The sequence below is a fragment of the Hypoxylon trugodes genome, assembly GCF_022578975.1.
Source record: "Hypoxylon trugodes strain CBS 135444 unplaced genomic scaffold F4822scaffold_5, whole genome shotgun sequence".
Classification (NCBI taxonomy): Eukaryota; Fungi; Ascomycota; class Sordariomycetes; order Xylariales; family Hypoxylaceae; genus Hypoxylon; species Hypoxylon trugodes.
The window spans coordinates 937,566-957,150 of NW_026250020.1; the positions used below are offsets into that span (position 1 = coordinate 937,566).

The 19,585-nt window shown below is 48.3% G+C and overlaps 7 protein-coding genes across 7 annotated transcripts; 2 read left to right on the top strand and 5 right to left on the bottom strand.

Moving 5' to 3' along the window:
• Positions 1-371: 371 nt before the first annotated feature.
• F4822DRAFT_443414 (WD40 repeat-like protein) lies at positions 372-3,885 on the top strand (the record flags this gene model as incomplete). Its single annotated transcript, XM_051463108.1, has 6 exons — positions 372-405; positions 611-692; positions 749-2,027; positions 2,080-2,290; positions 2,339-3,507; positions 3,558-3,885. The coding sequence occupies 6 exons, from the start codon at positions 372-374 to the stop codon at positions 3,750-3,752; spliced, it is 2,970 nt and encodes a 989-aa protein (XP_051314199.1). The 3' UTR covers positions 3,753-3,885.
• Positions 3,886-5,574, bottom strand: F4822DRAFT_246380 (mitochondrial carrier). The gene has a single exon (XM_051454369.1). The coding sequence runs from the start codon at positions 4,932-4,934 to the stop codon at positions 3,972-3,974; it is 963 nt and encodes a 320-aa protein (XP_051314200.1). The 5' UTR covers positions 4,935-5,574; the 3' UTR covers positions 3,886-3,971.
• Positions 5,298-7,628, top strand: F4822DRAFT_402818 (adenine nucleotide alpha hydrolases-like protein). Its single transcript, XM_051458049.1, has 2 exons — positions 5,298-5,530; positions 5,592-7,628. Exons 1-2 carry the CDS (start codon positions 5,401-5,403, stop codon positions 7,541-7,543), a joined length of 2,082 nt encoding a protein of 693 aa, XP_051314201.1. The 5' UTR covers positions 5,298-5,400; the 3' UTR covers positions 7,544-7,628.
• Positions 7,629-7,818: 190 nt separating this feature from the next.
• F4822DRAFT_402819 (uncharacterized protein) lies at positions 7,819-10,274 on the bottom strand. Its single transcript, XM_051458050.1, has 3 exons — positions 9,944-10,274; positions 9,454-9,852; positions 7,819-9,393 (listed from the first exon to the last, which is right to left on the bottom strand). The coding sequence occupies exons 1-3, from the start codon at positions 9,967-9,969 to the stop codon at positions 8,265-8,267; spliced, it is 1,554 nt and encodes a 517-aa protein (XP_051314202.1). The 5' UTR covers positions 9,970-10,274; the 3' UTR covers positions 7,819-8,264.
• Positions 10,275-10,710: 436 nt separating this feature from the next.
• Positions 10,711-13,909, bottom strand: F4822DRAFT_402821 (putative histone deacetylase A). Its single transcript, XM_051458051.1, has 4 exons — positions 11,720-13,909; positions 11,603-11,666; positions 11,288-11,552; positions 10,711-11,234 (listed from the first exon to the last, which is right to left on the bottom strand). The coding sequence occupies exons 1-4, from the start codon at positions 13,276-13,278 to the stop codon at positions 10,918-10,920; spliced, it is 2,205 nt and encodes a 734-aa protein (XP_051314203.1). The 5' UTR covers positions 13,279-13,909; the 3' UTR covers positions 10,711-10,917.
• A 1,449-nt stretch (positions 13,910-15,358) lies between these two features.
• On the bottom strand, positions 15,359-16,589 carry F4822DRAFT_429056 (uncharacterized protein; the record flags this gene model as incomplete). Its single annotated transcript, XM_051461018.1, has 2 exons — positions 15,359-15,805; positions 15,861-16,589. The coding sequence occupies 2 exons, from the start codon at positions 16,587-16,589 to the stop codon at positions 15,359-15,361; spliced, it is 1,176 nt and encodes a 391-aa protein (XP_051314204.1).
• A 1,459-nt stretch (positions 16,590-18,048) lies between these two features.
• On the bottom strand, positions 18,049-19,496 carry F4822DRAFT_402824 (Brix-domain-containing protein). Its single transcript, XM_051458052.1, has 3 exons — positions 19,334-19,496; positions 19,037-19,269; positions 18,049-18,971 (listed from the first exon to the last, which is right to left on the bottom strand). Exons 1-3 carry the CDS (start codon positions 19,456-19,458, stop codon positions 18,391-18,393), a joined length of 939 nt encoding a protein of 312 aa, XP_051314205.1. The 5' UTR covers positions 19,459-19,496; the 3' UTR covers positions 18,049-18,390.
• Between the last annotated feature and the right edge of the window lie 89 nt (positions 19,497-19,585).

Below are 19,585 nucleotides of genomic sequence, written 5' to 3' on the forward strand. Positions count from 1 at the left end.
CAATGGAAAGACATTTTGACGAAGACTGTCGACTTCTATGAAGCGAATGCACAGTAAATGGAGAGATGATTAGGATGTGGTTAGGGGAGCGTAGAGAGGGCTGGGGAGTTAAATCTGTGGGGTAGGCGGCTATATTAGCGCCCATATAGTGAGGAACCATACCCACGGATCTGGGCAGCTTACCGTACTGGGATAGCTTAGGAAGGGATTGAGGTCGCAACCTCAACGTACCTTCCCACCTTCCCACATGGAGCTCTCGCATATCTTCTTTAATAATCAACACCATGATACCATGTCATTGCGCCCTTCCAAGGTAGCATTCTGTCCACAATCTTTCTACGCATGACTATCTCTTCCTTTTCTTATTTGCCATGGCGAAAAAGGCGCGTCAAAGGATAAGCTATGGTTCGTCATTTCTATTGATTATTTTATATATACTAGTTTCCCCTCTATCAATCCATTGATCTTCGCCCACCCCGCATAATCTAGCAGCCACCAGATCTCCCTATTGTCGCGGCTTACTATTCATTCCTTTGGTTGGGTGATTTCGCCGAGCAAGTGACTATCTATCCATCTTGATTAATATCCTAACAATTGATTGATTCTCCAGTTCTTGAACTTGACCATTCCTCCTCGGGTGGTCATAGGCTCGGTGTAAACGGGCTTGCCGTTGACCGAGACAATGCCATCCTGTAAGCTTCGTCCTCTTTAATGCCGACCCCTCCCACCTGTTAACATTGTCGCATAGTTATTCCGGCGGAAGAGATGGAGTCATCTGCGCTTGGGACCTGAACCTCGATTTAAATTACCATTCCGAATTTGACCGTTCGTCCACCCAAGATGCGAAACCCACGAAATTCCGCGCTTCCACCCAGGCTCACACACATTGGGTCAACGATATCGTTCTCGCCGCCAATAACACCGCTCTCGTCTCCGCATCCTCCGACCTAACCGTAAAGGTATGGCGACCCGAATTAGGCGACACCGAACCCCACACCATCGGCCAACACGCCGACTACGTAAAATGCGTCGCGACACCCAGCTCCGCAGACTGGGTTGCCTCCGGCGGTCTCGACCGAAAGATATACCTCTGGGACCTCAACGGGAAGGGAAAATCGCTAGAAATCGACGTTAAGGGCGACGATGTTAGCGAAAAAGCCTCCGTATACGCCATGAGCGTCGGTCGTAATATTCTCGCCAGTGGAGGTCCAGAGTCAATCGTGCGGCTATGGGATCCGAGGTCGGGCGGGAGGATTACCAAATTAGTTGGTCATACGGATAATATCCGCGCGATATTGATGAATGAGGCTGGTGATACTGTTATGACTGCTAGTTCTGACCAGACTGTCAAAGTATGGAGCGTCGCCGCTGGTAGGTGTATGCATACGCTCACTATGCACAATGATAGTGTCTGGTCGCTCTTCTCTGAAGATCCTGAGCTCGGCGTTTTTTATAGCAGCGATCGATCTGGTCTTATTGTCAAGACGGATACCAGAGGAACCGTGGAGATGGACGAAGGCTTGTCCGTTGCCGTAGCCCAGGAACATGACGGCGCTAATAAGGTGGTGGCCTGCGGGGATTATATATGGACTGCTACATCAAGCTCTTCCATCAACAGGTGGACAAATGTCGAAACTGGCCCCAGCGCTCAACTCCCGGAACCCTTTAGGCATTTGAGGGCGAGTAGCCCAGTTTCGCGATCTCGAAAACCATCTGCCGCATCTGTCGACGAAGCAGGGAAGAACGAGATCCCTACAAAATCTATATTACGGATATCAAATACTGCTATTTTCCCACCAGAACTTAATGGCGCTTCGGAATCGAATATGACACTCGGCTTACCCTCTAGGAAAGGCTCCGAGATCATTGCCGATCCTGTTGTTCCTACTATTGAGCCCATACACCATTTACCGGAAGAAACGATTGAGGGCCAGAACGGACTGGTGAAACATAAGCTTCTAAATGATAGACGGCGTGTTTTGACTTTAGATACCGCAGGTGATGTATTATTATGGGATCTCATTAGAGTAAGTTTTCTTATAAGCGACATTACATCTGCGCTCGACTCACAGAAAGTAGTGCGAAGTAATCCAGAGATTTGGGAAGAAACATTTAGAGGATGTTGAACCGGAAGTCAATACTCTAGAAGCAGTTGCTCCTTGGTGTTCGATCGAAACGAGTTCTGGAAACTTGACGGTCATATTAGAGCCTTTCAATTGTTTTGACGCGGAGATGTACGCCGATGAATTAGTTCTAGCGGAGCCGGTTGAATTCCGTGAAGATCAGAGAAGTACGTTCAAATATCACTAAAGCGATTCAAAGACTAATTGGATTGTAGTAAATCTTGGTAGATGGATTCTTCGATATTTATTTGCGAAATTAATCGACGAGGAAATCAAACGGGACGAGCTTCATAGACTAAAACTAAATGAGGTTGTAGAGAAGCGACAAGCAGCCCAGATAAGGCCGCCGGTATCGATCACTATACCTACTTCAAACCCCCAAGGCTGGGGGTCCAGCGACTCTCCGGTGGCAACTCCAAGAGCGAACGGTGCCAATTATCCACTAACTCCTGGGTTAGCGATAGGCGTAGCTACCCCTGCTCCTAATTTACTGGGAGTTTCTGAGGGTCTGGCTACACCCACCAGCCCTCTCGATAAACCATCTCATCATCCAAACCGACCATCTGGTGAAGACTACTTCTCTAGTGGTATCAGTTCAGCGGATGCCCCGGCAAGGCCAGCCACGACCCCGGCAGCTGCAGATCAAGCACCTGCTAAGGAAGAGACACCAAAGTCTCCAGTAGATACAAAAGATAAAGATAAAGAGGCAGCTAAGTCTCCAAGTACACCATTTGGAAAGAAATTTCGAATGGGAATGTCTTTTGGTACGAAGAAGGGGAGGTCAGCGTCGACTAATATCGAGAAACCTACTACTTCGGAGGACAAAACGGAAGAGAATAAATCGGAATCATCGTCGAATCACGAAAAGGAAATAGACGACAATTTTCGCGGTGTCATCCAAAAGATGCATAACGAATACGAGAAGCAATTGGTGGACACTCCGGACAAACTTGTCGAAACGAAGATAACACCGGCTCTACCAATCGATGCACCAGTTCTAAAACTGCCACCTGGGACGAAAGTCATTATTCAGGAAGAAACATCTGGTGGAAGTGCCAACTTGTATAGAGGCACGGTGATGAGCGTTGGTGTTGACGCCGATATTATCGAAGAGAAAGCACCGATGTGGTTGGGAGAAGTTTTGCTTACGAACATGATTCCACAGAAAGAGCCTGTCAAGGTCTCATTTGTGTTACATCCTTGGAAAGATTCATTACCGAGCATTGCGACGGCGGATGGGAATAGCCGTCTCAACGCTAATAGGATGCTAAGAGTAAAGAAAATTCTAGCTTATGTGGCTGAGAGGATTGATCCACAGACCGAAGAACCTCAGCCGGGAGCTTTGAAACCTGAGGAGTATTTGGAATTATATTGCAACGAACAGGTATGTATTTGTTATATGGACGCGAAAGCAATGCTAACTATTCGATTTAGTTATTACCGATTACTATGAGCCTTGCAACTTTACGAGCTCATGTATGGAAAGGTGGCAGCGATGTTGTCCTATACTATAAAGCGAATGGCCGGAAGGAAATCCCGAAAGAACTCCCACAGCCGACACTCGACGATCCTGCAGTTTCTGATCCCGGTGGTCAGCAAACAATACCGCCAATAGCTACTGTAAGTTGATACGGTTGGAATTGGAGTTGTATGACTAGGAGAGAGGGTATCATCCATTCGTCTATATCTAAAAGGGGTATTCTACTATCTATTGTACATACTCTCCCGTTAAGCTACCCTTCAAACGTAGCTTTGAGCGTATATCCCCTTCGTTATATATACAGCGAGTGCCATCTGGCCTCGATCTCCTCGCATTTGTTTGTTTTAAGTTTGTCGGATATGTGAGTGTCATATGGCATTTCCTTGTAACGCATTTACAGCCCATTGATAGCTTCCGAGGAATATTGCTCCTCCGGCACTAATCCACATGACACGAGGGCCTATGCCAGCAAAAAACGGCCGTATTCCGTGGTTGCTCAATAGGTCTCTTAGAATCGTAAAAACCTTTTCTCGCTCCTTAGATAGCATAACCCGTGTTTTTAACACGTCTAGTGGTGTCGTAATCCCCGCGGCCACAGCGCCCGACACACTTCCATAAAGCGCACTTTCACCAGCACTAACCTCAGCCGAACCACCCCTACTACTCGTCCCGCTTAACATCTTCCGCCGCCTACCCCAGCCCTTCAAAGCTTCCCAGAGCGGGAATTGTATCACAGTAAACGGCACCTCGCGCATTACCGTTATACCCCAACCTCGATAGAGCTCGCGCCACACGCCTCCCAGTCCTACGGTTTTGTACTGCGAGAGTATCGCGCTTAAAGCCGCAGCACTAGAACCCCCATGTAACCCAGCTTGCGCGCGCTGTTTAACAACCTCAGTCGGCACACGCACAGCACAAGCCGCGACTTCACCCAGACTCGCAGCGAGCATATGTTCCAGCGGCGCTGCCCAAGAATTCCCTACTTCCAAAGTTTTTTTCATCCCATGAACGGGATCTCTTTCCAAACCAACCCCACCCCCATTTATCCATCGTTGTTCCTGCTCCCGCTGTAACCGCCTCGTAGATAAAACCCCCTTAACGCCCTCATACGTGCAGAAGAAAAACGCAGCGCCGGGTGCTGAGCCGACGAGTGCGGAGCCTACGCCTCGGTATATACCTCGGAAACCGCCTGAGGGGAAAAAACCTTCGCGCGATTGGAGACGGGTTTTTAGGGTGTCGAGGGGGAAGAGGGAGAGGTCGACTGTGGTGCCGGCTATGCCGCCGGCTAGGAGGGCTGTTGCGAAGGGTGGTTGCGGTGGTTGGGGGGCCATTGTGGGTGGGTGTTAGGTTTGTCGGGATGATTGGAGGTTTAAACTCCCGTTCGAGAGCTTAGGTACGGATTGCGAGTAGTGGACTCAAGGCCATCGCCAGGAGCGCAGTCGGAATATTGCCTCTAGTTTGCTTGGGGTTGAGCACGTGGGTAGCTTGATCAAGTCGCTGACGATAGTGGGAATCTAAAAAATAAACGCTCTAGGTCTCTAGCGACTTTACAGCGATTTCGGATGACGGGCTGGCAGGGAGCTATAGCGGGTCTGGCGGGACGCTCTAGGCTATGTCCACTGAGGGGCTATCGATAGCTTTATCGATAGGTATAAACCATCCCACCTTCACTAATCTTTTTCTAATGGCGACAAGCTAGAACTCTTATAAACTTTACATCCTTTTTCCCTTTATATCAGTCAAATTTCCAGCAATACTCTGTTATAGCTGGAAATAGGAATAAAATCGTAAAATGGAATGGGCACGCCCCACAATGTCTTGCACACAGGGGCTAGGCCTATCCGCCTATCCGAATTCCTCGACGCTCTACGTGCTACATGCACGCCTCGATTTCCCCATGCGAGGGGAACACACCACAGGAGAGCCGGTAAGCCATCTCTATTTAATCCCCATATATAATTGAGTTGAGTTGCTTACGGGTTACACAGTATTGGCGATAAGTGGTGGTGTTGACTCTATGGCTCTGGCCTATCTCTGTTCACGAGTCCGCCGTCAAGATCCTGATTTCAAGATTTCCGATAATCCTGTGTCTGGGTTCATCAGTTTGATCATTGATCATAAACTTCGAAAAGGGTCTAGCGAAGAGGCTCTCGCTGTTTCTCTCGCTCTCAAGGATATGGGTATCTTGACCGAAGTAGCCGAGCTGAACTGGCCTAAGGCTATAGGTCCTGGCAATGATCCCAATGACTTAACTAATGTCGAAAGTATGGCGCGCACGCTTCGCTACCAGAGATTTGGTAATATGTGTGCCTATCGTAATATGGCTAGCATTCTTCTTGCGCACCATGAAGATGATCAATACGAGACTGTTCTCATGCGTTTGTTACAAGGCCATGGTACCCGAGGCCTGCGAGGAATGAAGAAAGCTCATGATATTCCTGAGTGTGATGGGATGCATGGTGCTAGCAAAAGTGGCTACGTTGATGATCAAAGACGAGAGTATCCCTTCTATAACACAAGGCCATCATACAGAGAACGAAAGCATATGAAGCAGGCGCTAAGACAAGACGTCTCTGAGCTTATGAACCAAGCAGATCTAGACGAAGATCCTGTGACAGGCTTGGCCGACGTCGATGTGGAAGAATTTTACTTTCCGAAAGGGTATATGCCTAGCGCGCCTGCACCACTCGAGATTGAGGATGGTGGCGTTACGATATATCGGCCCTTACTGGAATTTAGCAAGGACCGTCTGATTGCGACATGTCTAGCGAATAATATTCCATGGTGGGAAGATGAAACTAATAAAGACCCGACGCTCACGATGAGAAACGCGGTTCGACATCTATACAAGGGCTATGCGCTCCCCACGGCCATCCAGAAACCAGCTATCCTCGCCCTTTCAAAGAGGTGTGTACGGAAGGTCGAAGCTCAGGAAGCTGAAGCGAATAGACTCCTAAGGCAAGCTATCATTCATGATTTCGAGCCAAATGCTGGAACCGCGACGGTTCAATTCCCGAACATCAGACTTCCTTCAGTGGGAAGGGGGCGTCATTCGTCCTTACGTCGCCAAGCAGTTTTATCAAAGCAAAAAGAAATTGCTGCAATTCTCGTACGCAAGGTCTTCTCTCTAGTCAGCCCGGAGCTCCAACCACCCCTTGTCTCAACTCTTGAAAGCCACGTGTTTCGCCTCTTCCCATCTCTCGCTAGCTCTGAAGAGGCGGCCGCAGCAAATCCACCAAAACCCTTTACGCTCTCCGGAGTTTTTCTTGTACCGATCGTACCCAGTTCAGGGAAAACGGCAGACCAGCCACTCACATGGTATCTTTCTCGTGCACCATACCCCTCGACAGCGCCACTGCCCCGCAGCCGGATGCCGTACTGGGCTACAAAAGACAATCGCAGGGAACAGTGGCAGATGTCAACAAAAACGCCATTCATGCTTTGGGACGGTCGGTATTGGGTGCACATTGAACACCGACTACCCTACCGCCTAATCGTCCTACCTTTTCTCCGCGAACACGCTAAGGTTTACCGCGAGTCGCTCACGCCTGAAGGTAGAAACCGGCTGGCTACCTTTTTAAAACGATATGCTCCTGGTAAGGTTAGGTATACCCTACCTGCTATCTACTTGGAGGAAGATCTAGATTTAAATAACCCAATTCCGCGCCCGAACTATCCGAACCCCGAACTAGGCTCCCAAGATTTGCACCCTAAGGTCCCTAATACTTCTAAGATGAGGCTGGTTGCGCTCCCTTCGATGGATAGCCAGGTCCCAGGGCTTGACGAGTGGGTGACGTTCGAGATTAGGTACAAGAGAGTGGATCGCGATGTCTTGCAGACTGCCGGGTCTTTTGATAGAGGCCCGTTCGTCTCGTTGCGAGAGCTCGGAAGACAGCGCGTTCTGGTTAGGAGACCAGTATCCCGACAGCGACGTGAATAATGGGGAATAAGATGGAGAAGTACCAGTGAATGCCTAGGTAGACTGAATTTAAGATACCCTTAATAAAACGACGGATTTACAGACTATCACTGGCTAAACAGCCAATCCGCAATCGCCCATCCCGTTGACCCACTGATTAGCATTCTCATGATGATTTCTATAAAACTTCTATATCATCAATCGTTTAACCTTTACGAATTATGCTTATTCTAACGGTATTCTTCGAGTAGAAACAAGCAAGACGTTCTATTCATAATCACATTCACTAAGAAAAGCTCAGCAGAAAAAAGAATCGATTTGGTATCATGCATGCAATGCAGCTCTATCTAATTTAGTTGTACACGGCGATGGCAAAGCGGTAATAGTAATAGTAGTAACAACTTTTGGTACACATCAACCACTGCTTCCATTTCCTATAGCCTAGGATTAGCACTCTCCGTCCTTATTGTGTCATGCCATTTCGGACAGGGTAGCTGAAAGTCGTAGACGGACACCTGCATATTAGGTGCCCAGAGTAAAGAACCTCAGAAAATCTCTGCTGTGCTTAAAGGCATTCGTAACGGTGTCGAGTCTCAACATCTCCCGTACTATTGCCTCTCCACACAACATGTGGGCAAGGCCTTCAAGTCGACGAGAAGCAGCAGGCCTCACTCTCCCACTCGCATGCTCCTTTCTCTTTCCCACCCCTTCACTTCCTTACACTCGGGGCCATACTATTCCACTAAAACGCGGCACCCCCAACACCCTCACCAGCAAATTTCTTCACACTAGCCTCCGAGAGCTCCAGTCGTAAATCGAGCACCTTGGACTCTCGTTCATATTTATCCCAGAGGGCAAGGTTCTTCCTTAATTTCTCTTCCTTGGCATATTTCTCCGCTCTTATCTTCTCTTCCTCTTCTTTCAATTGTTGATAATGCGGTAATAACTCGGGGAGAACACCTGTTGTAATAGCGAGATATTGCGGATCCATTTTACCACCCGGCACAACGGGGGGAACGGTCGCGAGAAGTTGTTGCGCGTGGGATTGAGGGGCTCGGTGGGTGCTGTTACTATTGCTGATTTCGGCGGCGGGACCCTTGGGTGGGTTAAAAGGTTTAGATTGGTTAACGGGCGTCGAAGGAACGGATTGCGAGGACGGGCCGGCGCGTGGACCTGTGGGGATAGTATTTACGCCGGTAGTAGCAGACGCGGAAGCAGGTCCCGCAGCAGGCGGCAGATTACGGCTCTGGATCGTACTGCCCCAGCCGGATCCTCCTCGTCCACCTCGACCATAACCACCTCCTCGTGAAGGCACATATCCACGAGGACCAGATGGCGGAGCACCCGGGCTTATATCTGCTCGACTCGATGCCGTTGGGGCGATGGGAGATGGTCTAGGGGGCGGGCCTATCGTCCCGCTAGACTGGCTCCCATAACTACGAGTATCTCGAGGTCCGGTTGGGGGGGCTCGAAGAGCAGCGGGCCCACGCGGCGGCGATCGAGCTGGAACGGATGGTTCTTTCGGGGTTCCCTGGGGAGTTTTCTCTCGAACTGGGAGACCATGCGAAGATCGAGATAAAGGTCTAGAGGGAACCGGCGACTGTGGTCGTGAACGATCGTCGCGACGAGGAGGAATAGGGTGTGGTGAAGATCTGCGAGATGTATCGCGAGACGGAATTGCCGAAGAAATAGCAGAATCACGGGGTGGCGAAGGTCGTCTACTATACGAAGGACCATATCGATCATCACGTCGATCCGGGCTGCGAGAACGAGCTCTATAAGTACTCGCTCTAGGAATAGGCGGAGGCGAACGTCGAGGAAGCGATCTATCTCGGACACGATCTCTATCGAAGGGGGATCTAGATCTTCGTCTGTAGGGAAGATTTGTTAGGGGGATGGATTTCGGGTTGTCATTCTGGGGTGGTGGGAACCTTGACTCGAAACCGCCTCTACGGGGAGATCGCATTCGATCTCTATCATCCCGTCTCGGTGAGAATCTTCGCGGTGGTGGACTTCTTCGGGGCGGACTACGACGAGGAGATCGCCGCGGAGGACTTCGGCGGAGACTACGGCTTCTATCTCGTCGTCTCCAGCTGTCTCCACCTAACTCTCTAGTATCTCGCCTGTCTCTAGAAGGCTCTCGGCGGTAGCGATCAGCGCTTCGGGAGCGGCGTCGTGGGGATCGGCTGGGAATATAGCGGTCGCTGTCTAGGGGAGGTGGTGGGCTACGACCTCTCGGAGGACTCCTTGCCCTACGAGGAGAGCGATTCGAATTGAATGGTCGGTACGACTCGCCAGCGCCATATCTAGTGACTTCGCCGTCATCATATCTGATTCGAAGTACTCAATTAGTCCTTTGTACCAGTACTAGGAACCAAAATAATCATGCCCCATAAATTTTGAGAAAAAGAGTGATCTTACCGCCTGCTTCTAGCGTCGCGATCCATGAAGCCACAAGAATACACACGCGCTCCGGTATCAGGATCGAACCAGGCAGTGGGCGAACGAGCCTGCGAACCGAACGAGGTCACGTCCGGGGCACGGGGAACGACAACGAATCCCGGTAAATCGAAACCAGGTCTAGATCTACGAGGAAACTGCGAAGTTCTCTCAAAATATCGAGTTGTTTCGGCAAATTCCGGTAAATTATGCTGTTGAGTGGTAGGTTGATAATTGCTCGTAATACGTTCTGTGGAAAGATGATGATGTTCAGGTGAAGAATGCCAATCGCCGGGCCCTGGAAATATTTGGCCGCCCCTAGCACGGCCGCGCCCTCTGCGGCGGAAACCGCGATCTTGACGGTGTCTAGCCATGACCAATGAGAGTGCGACGATAACGGGATAATGATACGCCTATCGCCCGTGGTCCACTTAAAAGTTCCTTGTGTTACACGGATACCTAAATAGGTAACTCTAGTACGCCTTGACGGTGGTGATGGATTGTTGAAAAATCAGGTGAAAAGGGGAGTATTCCAATCGTAAGGATAAATCCAGATCAATTCGTTTGGTACCTCGAAAGAAGAAGAAAAATTGGACGAAAATATCCGAAAGAATACTCTCGCCTTGTTGTCTGGAGTGTAAGTTGAGAAGGTCACCAAAATGGTTAAAGTGTCACGATCCACCAAACATTCACAAGATTTGGTGGGTAACTACTTTTCTAGATGTATTACAATGAAAGAGAAGTTGAGACAAAATGTGAAATGGTGCTCGATTGGTGTATATCAACCTACTGCAAAGTTGACAGTCCAATAGGAACCCTGCGTGCTTGAAAGAACAGTGCTACAAACGCATTACCCAGCAACCTGCTAGATTTATTTGACGAGGCCGATTACCCTACGCGCGCTGGTATATACAATCGCTTCGCATTCCCCATCCATGAAAAGTTCTCCCGGGAATCTATTTCTCATCTTCAGTGGTATTACCACTTCTCTCCGTATCAATCATCCTGTCCGTGATAAATTGAAATGTCTCCTTGGCGTGTGTCTCCATCATGCGATTTAGCCCACCTTCTGGGCTCCTCTGCACACCCCCGAACCGCTTCTTGAGCAGTTTCTTTGCCAATTCCCCATCCTTCCAGCACGCGTGGTCATTCGCGACGTATACGAGCGAATTGTGCTTATACCAACTCGACAACTCCGTATCCGTTTCCGACTTGACGGGTCGAAGATTTCCGATAACGAAGTTGATAACTCCCGCGATGCGACTCTTGCAATCTATTATACTGTCAATAATAAAAACTGGGCAAGAGATATAGGAAGATGCATACCTCGATTTGTCAAGAGAACCTTAATCCCTACGTATGCGTTTCCAACGCCCACGAGGAACAAATCCTCCACATCATATAATTGAAGGTAATTGTCCCAAATGTAGCATACCAATTCTTGGATTTGGCGTTGCAATGTCTTCTCGTCAGCCCGAGGGGTATAAGCATCTATATCCTCGGGGTGAGTGATGTATGGCGGGATGTTGATATCCATGATACCAAAGTTGTTCTTATAGGCCCAGTCGATGTAAGAGTTAACACCATCCAACTACTGCATATCAGTACTCGCCCCGCATAATTAGTATAAAGTTTACTTACGACAAAGCCATTGTGAGGATCGACCTTATTATCAATAGTATCCGGCATCACCTTCAATTCGGGGCTGTGTAACACATTAGTAAGACGCGGTTGGGGATTCCTATTGGTTTCACTCACGGGTCGTGAATAATGCACATGATTCTCCTCTTTGCCTGCAATCCTGGTGTGACGAGAACTTGGTTCTCAAATGACTTGTAAAGGAATTCTCTTTGGATAAATAGGGGGATCATGGCATATTTCTCTGATAATATCTGTCGTTGGTAGCCTCGGATAACATCGTGAAGACGAGATGTCTTTTCTCCAAGCCCCTGGACATCAATGACTCCGGGTCTCATGCATTCCCAAAAAGGAGCTTGGGTGGCTTTTACTTTGGCTAGCAATTTCGCAGCCTCCTTGTTGATGGGTGGCATTTCCATCTGAGGCGGTGGTTCGCCCATAAGTGTCTGAGCAACAGCTAGAGCTGAGTGGGATATCGCCTTCAAGTTATACCCTCCCTCCAAGCAAACGGCCACCTTTCCGCCGGCAAGCGACATAAGCATATGGGTCATATGAGCATAGCAGCTGGGCGTAACGAAACATCCTCCTAGTTCGTCCCCATCGGCGGCGTCGAAGCCTGCCGAAATGATGACCATATCCGGGTTGAATTCCTGCGCAATTGGCATGACAATCTTTTGAAAAGCAGCCAAGTATTCGCCGTCACCCATTCCTTGAGATGGCCATGCAATATTGACGTTGAATCCTTGACCCTTCCCCTCACCAACTTTATCTATATCTCCGTCGGGTATCATAGGATTGTCAGGTTTTCCTGGGTAGAAATTGCCGTTATCATATACGTGTAGGGATATATAGAGGGTATTCGGATCTTCGTAGAACATATTTTGCACACCATTTCCATGATGGACGTCCCAATCCAAAATGAGAACTTTTCTGCAAGTATCTGGGTATTCGGCTTGACAGACCTTGGCGCCAATAGGAACGTTGTTGAACAGACAGAAACCCATCGGGGTATCGTATTCTGCGTGGTGTCCCGGCGGTCGGATGATGGCGAATGCATTCTTGACCTGACCAGCAGCGACGTTCTTGCATGTCTCTACGCACCCTCCTGCCGCTAGCAGTGCTGCTTCATAAGACATACCGCCAACGTAAAGAGAGGCTCTGCCCTGGTCTAGGCTATGACTTAGTACCCGTAAGTCCCGTGTTGACATTTCAGAAAGACCTTGAACCCAATCATAATGTCTCGCTGTGTGTACTGTGCAGATTTCTTGTTTCGTCGCTGGGCGGGCTGGAATCCTCCACATATACTTCGTGGGGGTATCTCTTAAAATGTCGGCAAGGTCAGAGTCCGGCCCTGTATAAACGAGGCCAGCCTTCTTGAACATCTTCATAATCTCCTCAATTCTTCTCGGGTCCTCTGGGTGATGAGGCGACGGACCAAAATCAGCATTGGCATGGAGCTTCATCCTATCGTCGTAACAGCAACCGGTGGGAAGTAATCCTCGGCGTCGCATTGATTTTAGCACATATTCAGTATCACTAGAGGCATCGCTTTCATCCGTGTCGACGTTCATGCCATTATTGGTAGAAATATCGCCGTCTTCCCCTCCCACGGCAGGGGCGACGTGGGACTCGTCAAATCCATTCGGCGCATCTGCCATAGCTTGATCCTCGCCTTCCATAATGTTGTTGTATCTAACTTAGGAAGCTGGGGTACTTTTTTATTGTGAGAAGAATGCTGAAGGCTGCTATCAGGCGTGAAAAAGCTGATTTAGGAGTTTCCTGAAGTCACCCGATCGTCGAGCTTTCCTTGCGACACCAGCTAGCGGGCGAAGTAGCAACGGTGCTTTCACCGATGAACAGAAGGAAGTTCAAGTCTGGTGAATAAGCAACGATCTAGATGATCCAGGAATACTGATGGGTCGCATGCCCACAGCCCCTCGTGAGGTCACTTTCTGGTAAATCTCGAGGTATCGTATTAACCTATGAACTGGTCAGTTATGCGCATATGGAGTTTACATATGTGTAAACCGTGGAATATGCTTCTTATAGGGGAAACAGTAACTAAAATCAAACGTGATTGTATGAAGCAAGCAAATGCGATGAAGATGATGTTATCACACCCAACTCATACGACGAACAGGATGTTTTCTTTCGCCAAACCCCAGCAGATAATGTAGTAGTTCTCGCGTCGTTATATATGAACAACCGGGTTACTCATAATATTTCCCTATTATGATTGTATAAAGGGGATATAAAAAAGGGAGATGATGAAATCATATAAGTTCTTACACGCGATGAGTTTGCTGGCCTAACGAATCATGCAAGTCCCAGCCTCCCAGATAGATGAGAACGCCGAGTTGCAGATGAACAGCGACGGCGTCTTAAGCTCCTAAGTATTTCGTATGCAAAGTCGCCAATGAGATCTGAAGATCCCACGAAAAATACAAGTGCACTGCACTGAGCGCGGCGTGGTAGAATTAACGAGTGGTATCTCGAAGAGGCAGGGGAGAGCTTGGTTGCATGGATCAGGATGTAAGTAAACTGTAGACTCTCTAAGTAAACCGCCTAGGCCAGTAATGTTTTTAGCGAGTCTAAGATTTGGGGGGTACCTGCCATGTACCTTTTTAGCTATGGGGCGGCACGTCGGACCTGCGTATCCCCGTTAAATGTAGGGGTTCTAGGGTGCTTAGTACTTGCCTACGGTAGGAATTTTAGGCCTCTAGGTCGTATGTACCTTCCCACGATGCTGGATAATAAACAAATGGGTTCACATTCTTATCTATTGAAGTTTTTATTTCTATTTATTGCAGTAATAAACTCGCTAGGTACCTTCTAGTACAGGGTTTGGAAATGTTAATTAAAGGTTAATTGCAGTTCCTATTTTCTATGTGTAGGTACTTACCCGAGCATGCTACAGGGACGATTAGTTTCAGTATTCCTGTGTCCCTAAGACAATACCCAGAAAACGTCACCAACCATCACATTCACAGTAGTAACAGCAAGATTTATATAATATTGGTGTAGTTTTCTGTTTTAAAATATAATAAACTAGTGATACTTTACAAATAGGCAGGCCATGTACAATTCTCAAGCGAAGAAAAGTCATAATCCTGAACGAAGTGAATGCGAGAGGCCCGACCACCATTTTCTCAAGCGTCGAGACCTCCAATGCAATGAGCAAAAGGGGTATTGTGGTAGCAAAGTCCATCCTCAGCTCGATGTTCAGTATTCCTCCTATGCCATGGTGCCGATGAAACGAAAAGCGAAAAACGAAAAACCCAGGAAAAGTGTTCTTGTACAATGTCGTTACAATACCTAAATCCCCCTCGGCAGTGATCTCTTTGAGTATGCCGCAAAGAACTTTCGTAGTGAAAGATGCGACGCTAATATGATGTTCAGGCCCTTAGTCCTGAAGGCTGGCGACGATCGAGGAGGAGAATTTGGTTAAATCTGATCAAGTAAAAAGGAAATGTTGCTGTCCTATATGGCTGAAAGCTTATATGCCTGGTTGTGGATGACTGAAGAATGATTGGAAGACCCTAGGTGTAGATATGGTCGCCCTGCTGATCAAGACGATGATGCGATTGACGAGAATGGGAGCCATCCTAAGAGCGATAGTAGGAACCATGCCACCTACTTACGACGACGGAACTCCGCAGATCCAGGACCACGTCGGGGACAACCGAAAAGAGGGCCTTTCTCTTGCGATGTGTTGAAGATCTTCTTACAACCACGGCAGCGACGGAATCGACCACGTTGCTACCATGGATGAGGAATATCCTTACCGTCGTCACCTCGGAGGACCATTTCTGACGGATCACGCTCGTAGAACTTCAAATCCTCGGGATTGACAGGAATTCGTCCACCGGGCCAGGCGTCATTGTTCCACGAATTGTCTTCATTGAATTTCCTATCTTCATCCATAAGACCGATGCGCGGAAGAAGGATATTAAGCTTGTCTTGTATCTTCAAGACCACGCGTTCCTGAATAGCCTTGCCGACGGATACAGAAAGGGTCTCTGTATCGCGATCGAATTCACGTATAGCCTCGGATACCATCGGGATGGTGAAATGCTTCTTGCGGTTCTGGTAATAGGTCAGGAAGTAGCGAAGCTGTTCAGGGTTGAGCTTCATGTAAGTCTTAACAATCTTCGTGTGACGGCCTTCATCGACTCCCCATGGAACGAGGTCAACACTATAGCCATTCTACGAACCAATCAGCAACAATCTTTCGTAGTAATCACAATCTCGAAAAACTTACCTCGCAGAGACAAACTCGTTCAGGAGTGGAGCAGAGATCCTTGCTCACGGTTTCTTCCACCACGCGCCAAAGATCTGCCACCTCAAACATCTCGACAGTTGACATAACTCGGAAATGATGCATTCTCGTATCCTGTTCCCATCGCTTGGGCTGCTGAAAGTTGCGGTACGAATAAACGGATCCATGATGGAAATGCGCATACAACCACCAGTACCCGATTGTCTTTCTCAGGCGAACTTCCTCACCGGCTCGCAGGCAACGGCGATTTTCAGGCTCCTCTCGCCAGTGAAGTCGGGGGTATGTTTCAACCCACCAATCAATCACCTTTGCATGGAACCAGAGCGTCTCGATATCAGCCATCTTGAGGGTGATTGTAGGAATAACAGGAGTATGACCGTCCGGAGACTTCGCGGGAGCGACGGTGGGTTGCATCAGATTGATAGTATGCGGTCCTGCCTTTAGATCGATAATGCGAGGATAGAGCATACGGGCCGGGTGGAGCTCGGCCTTTTCGGAGGTGCAGATGTATAGTAAGCTGTTGAACTCGGGCAGGCTTCGGAGGAGTCGGGTCATCACGATATGCTTCTGGCCGTTGAAGATATTGAGTAGCCAGCGGCAGCAGATTGCAAACTTGGAAATATCGGTGGCAGACATATGTCGCATAATCTCCAGGATGAGTTCAGCAGAAAGATCGTGAAGCCGAGCTCCAACGGGGGAACTTGATTCCATGGTGACGGCCGACATATCGCCGGGTATTGACTGGGCTGACATAGTCCCAAACCCTGAAAAAGTTGTTCTCAAAAACGTCTCAAAGGAATGGAATCGACTCCTCAAGCGTATTCAGGTAAGAATCGAGAAAAAGAACAATCGAAAAAGGCAGGGTAGCAGTATCAGGGCGAAGACTGCTTGCTGTAGGGTCGGTGGACTGGTAGGCTGTTCAGTGTCAAATAACGGATGTTGTGGAGGACGGCCTTGATCCTGAAAAGTAGTCAGGCGCCACCAAGACACCAGTCAAGGGACAGCTTCAAGACTCCCCCAGAAAAGGGCCCCGAAAGAGCCTCAAACGAGCGTATATGCCTTAAATCTGTTTTCCACCAAGACGGAAGGATGGGAAGTGGTTTCGGAGAGGAGAGGATAGAGGAGCAATGTTTAGAAGAGTAATATTCAGAGGAGTAAATAGAAAGGTGGGAGAACGCGTGGGGATTGCAAAAGAAAAATAAATGAACTGTGCATGTAATAAGAGTTTTTCCTAGATGCCGCGAAACAGTAGAAACAACCGGAGCAGGACGTGTTTTCGGTTGCTCAAATCTCGCGAGCAGTAAGCAACAAGCAATTCAGTGGTCGGTGGCAGCCTTTAGGAGATGCACCCGTTAGAACAGGCTTTAATGGTAGGCCCAAACTCGTTTGTCTCAGCAAAATTCACCCTTCACAGAAAGAACCTCTTGAGAATTTGCACAAGTATAGAGGATGCTTGTTGGCCCCGAATTGGCCAGGTCCCAAAGCAGTTCCGCGCTTGAGAATTCCCCGGTACAAATGAAGGCGCCGGAATAATGTTTCTCGGATTGGTTCGCAGGCAATAGGTTCTCCTTCTCCCAGTCACGCCAGCCAGCCAATTCGCCAATTTTATTACTGCGAACCTTAAACTCAAAACCCTTTCTATCCCTTTTTAACGTGAACAGGTTCACATATAACGTCTCGATTAGACAACTGGAAACGTCTTTCTCCTACTCGTATATCGCCTTCCTCTCGCACCTTAAGATTGGGGTAATAGGGCTCCTCAGCCAACCCGATGCTAGGGCACACGACAGCACTCTCTCAGCCTGTCACCACCTAGCACCCCTGAGTTGACCCAGGGGCGGAGAGCTCCTCAACTCAATCTGCGAGAACCCCTCCTTTGGGGCTATACTGGAATAATGTACTTAGCAGTTGCATGGTATGCAGCTGCAGTTGTTTCGCCATGAAGGCGAAATCATCACGTGCCGGTGCCATATTGTTGCTTAAAGGAAAAGAGAAGAAGATTGATTGAAGTGGCAGGGGAGATTAGGCCAGCCTTGTATATGACGATGGAGCTTACAGAGCTACAGGGGGGAGCTCGGACGCTAATTTCGGACTAATTATATGCCTAGCGTCAGCCACATCCGCATAGAATAGGAGGCGTTGTAGATGTACCTAGATCTAAGTAATGTGCATAAGATTATACTGAATCTTGGCATTCTAATTATGAAAATATTATGAAACTGAAGTTTCATAACTTACTGCATTATCATACTACTAATAATTGAGAGATCGCATCAAGAGTTGATACCAATCACTGGGTTAGTATTTTACATATCGGATTCCATATATTTGGGTATGGAACCAGTCAACATATGGAGACTCGAGACGGGCCGCAGATATTCACTTGATTGTGTAATAGAGCCATTTGCCGCGTAAGATAATCTCAATTATGAATAGCATCTCTGCCGGGGAATTTTACCAATACCTGGGTGTCATGCAAACGCCAAGAACGCCAACGAACAAGAGACACCGCTCAGGCGAAGAGTTCTTTTGTGTCCAACGCATCTACTGGCATCTGCTTGCCACCACTAGTCCGCAAGCCCAGATCTCCCTTCTTAGCTAGTCTCTCAACGTACTGCTCCGCGCGAGCATTGTGCTTCGTAGCGCTTCTCTTCCGTAGGTCAGCTCTGACCTGGTTCGGCGAGACGAACTCCTTGTTCTCGTAGATAATCGGACCACCGAAAGATCCTTCTTGTATGACGATAGGCGTTAAGACGAATCGCGGACCAATTTCGACTAAGCTGATATCGAGCTCCTTATTTCGGCCCTTAGAGGACTTAGCATCCACATCCATATTTCCATCCTCTCCGGAGTTCGTTGTTGTAGCCTCAGACTCCTTGATCTGGTAATTTCGCACCCATATCCTTCCATCCGCGAATGTGAAACCCATGACATGATCTATAAACGGCTTAGATTTCCGAGTGCCTTGCGGCACGCCGAAAGTGTGGAGGAAAAGTTCCTTAATGACTTGTAGGTAGGGTTCCTTATCGAAGGCGGCGTCGAATGATAGAACGGGTCTCGAGCCCTTCAAGCAGTTGCCCGTGAAGTGCAACTCTAGATAGAAAAACAGTATTAGCTTTACTCATTACCACGAATTGAGCAGTATAAATAGTACTAACCTTCCATAGTATGCAGGTTTTGAAGGTGCATCTTGACTGTCGGGCCATTGGGGACCTTGCTGAGCCAGACATATAAATCTTTACCCTTGCGCGCCTCGAAAAATAGAACATTGTTACAGTTGTAGAGCTCAGCAAGCTCGTTAAGTTGATATAATTTCGATTTCGAATCGTATTTCGCATCCTTTTTTCCATGAGGGAGCATGGACGCAAGGTCGTTTAATAAGTGCCTATGTCTATAAAGGAAAATCGTTAGCTTTTTCTGCGCAAGCCTCCATGAACAAGGCATGCCGTAAATACCTATAGGTAACGCCTCTGGAAGACAAAATTAAAACTCTTTGCTTGTTCTTTCGGACACCATTTGCAGGCGCTTCGGGTTTTTGGCCATTGGCCCCCTTGGAAAGCGATTTGTACACGGCGGCCATTGTATGAAAATGAGTTGTAGAATTTTGAATTTGAGCCGTTCAAGTTATGTCGCAAAGTAGAATGAACCCGGACTTTTTTTCTGTACAGCTTATCGATAATGCATCGGTTGCTTATCATGGCGGGGCC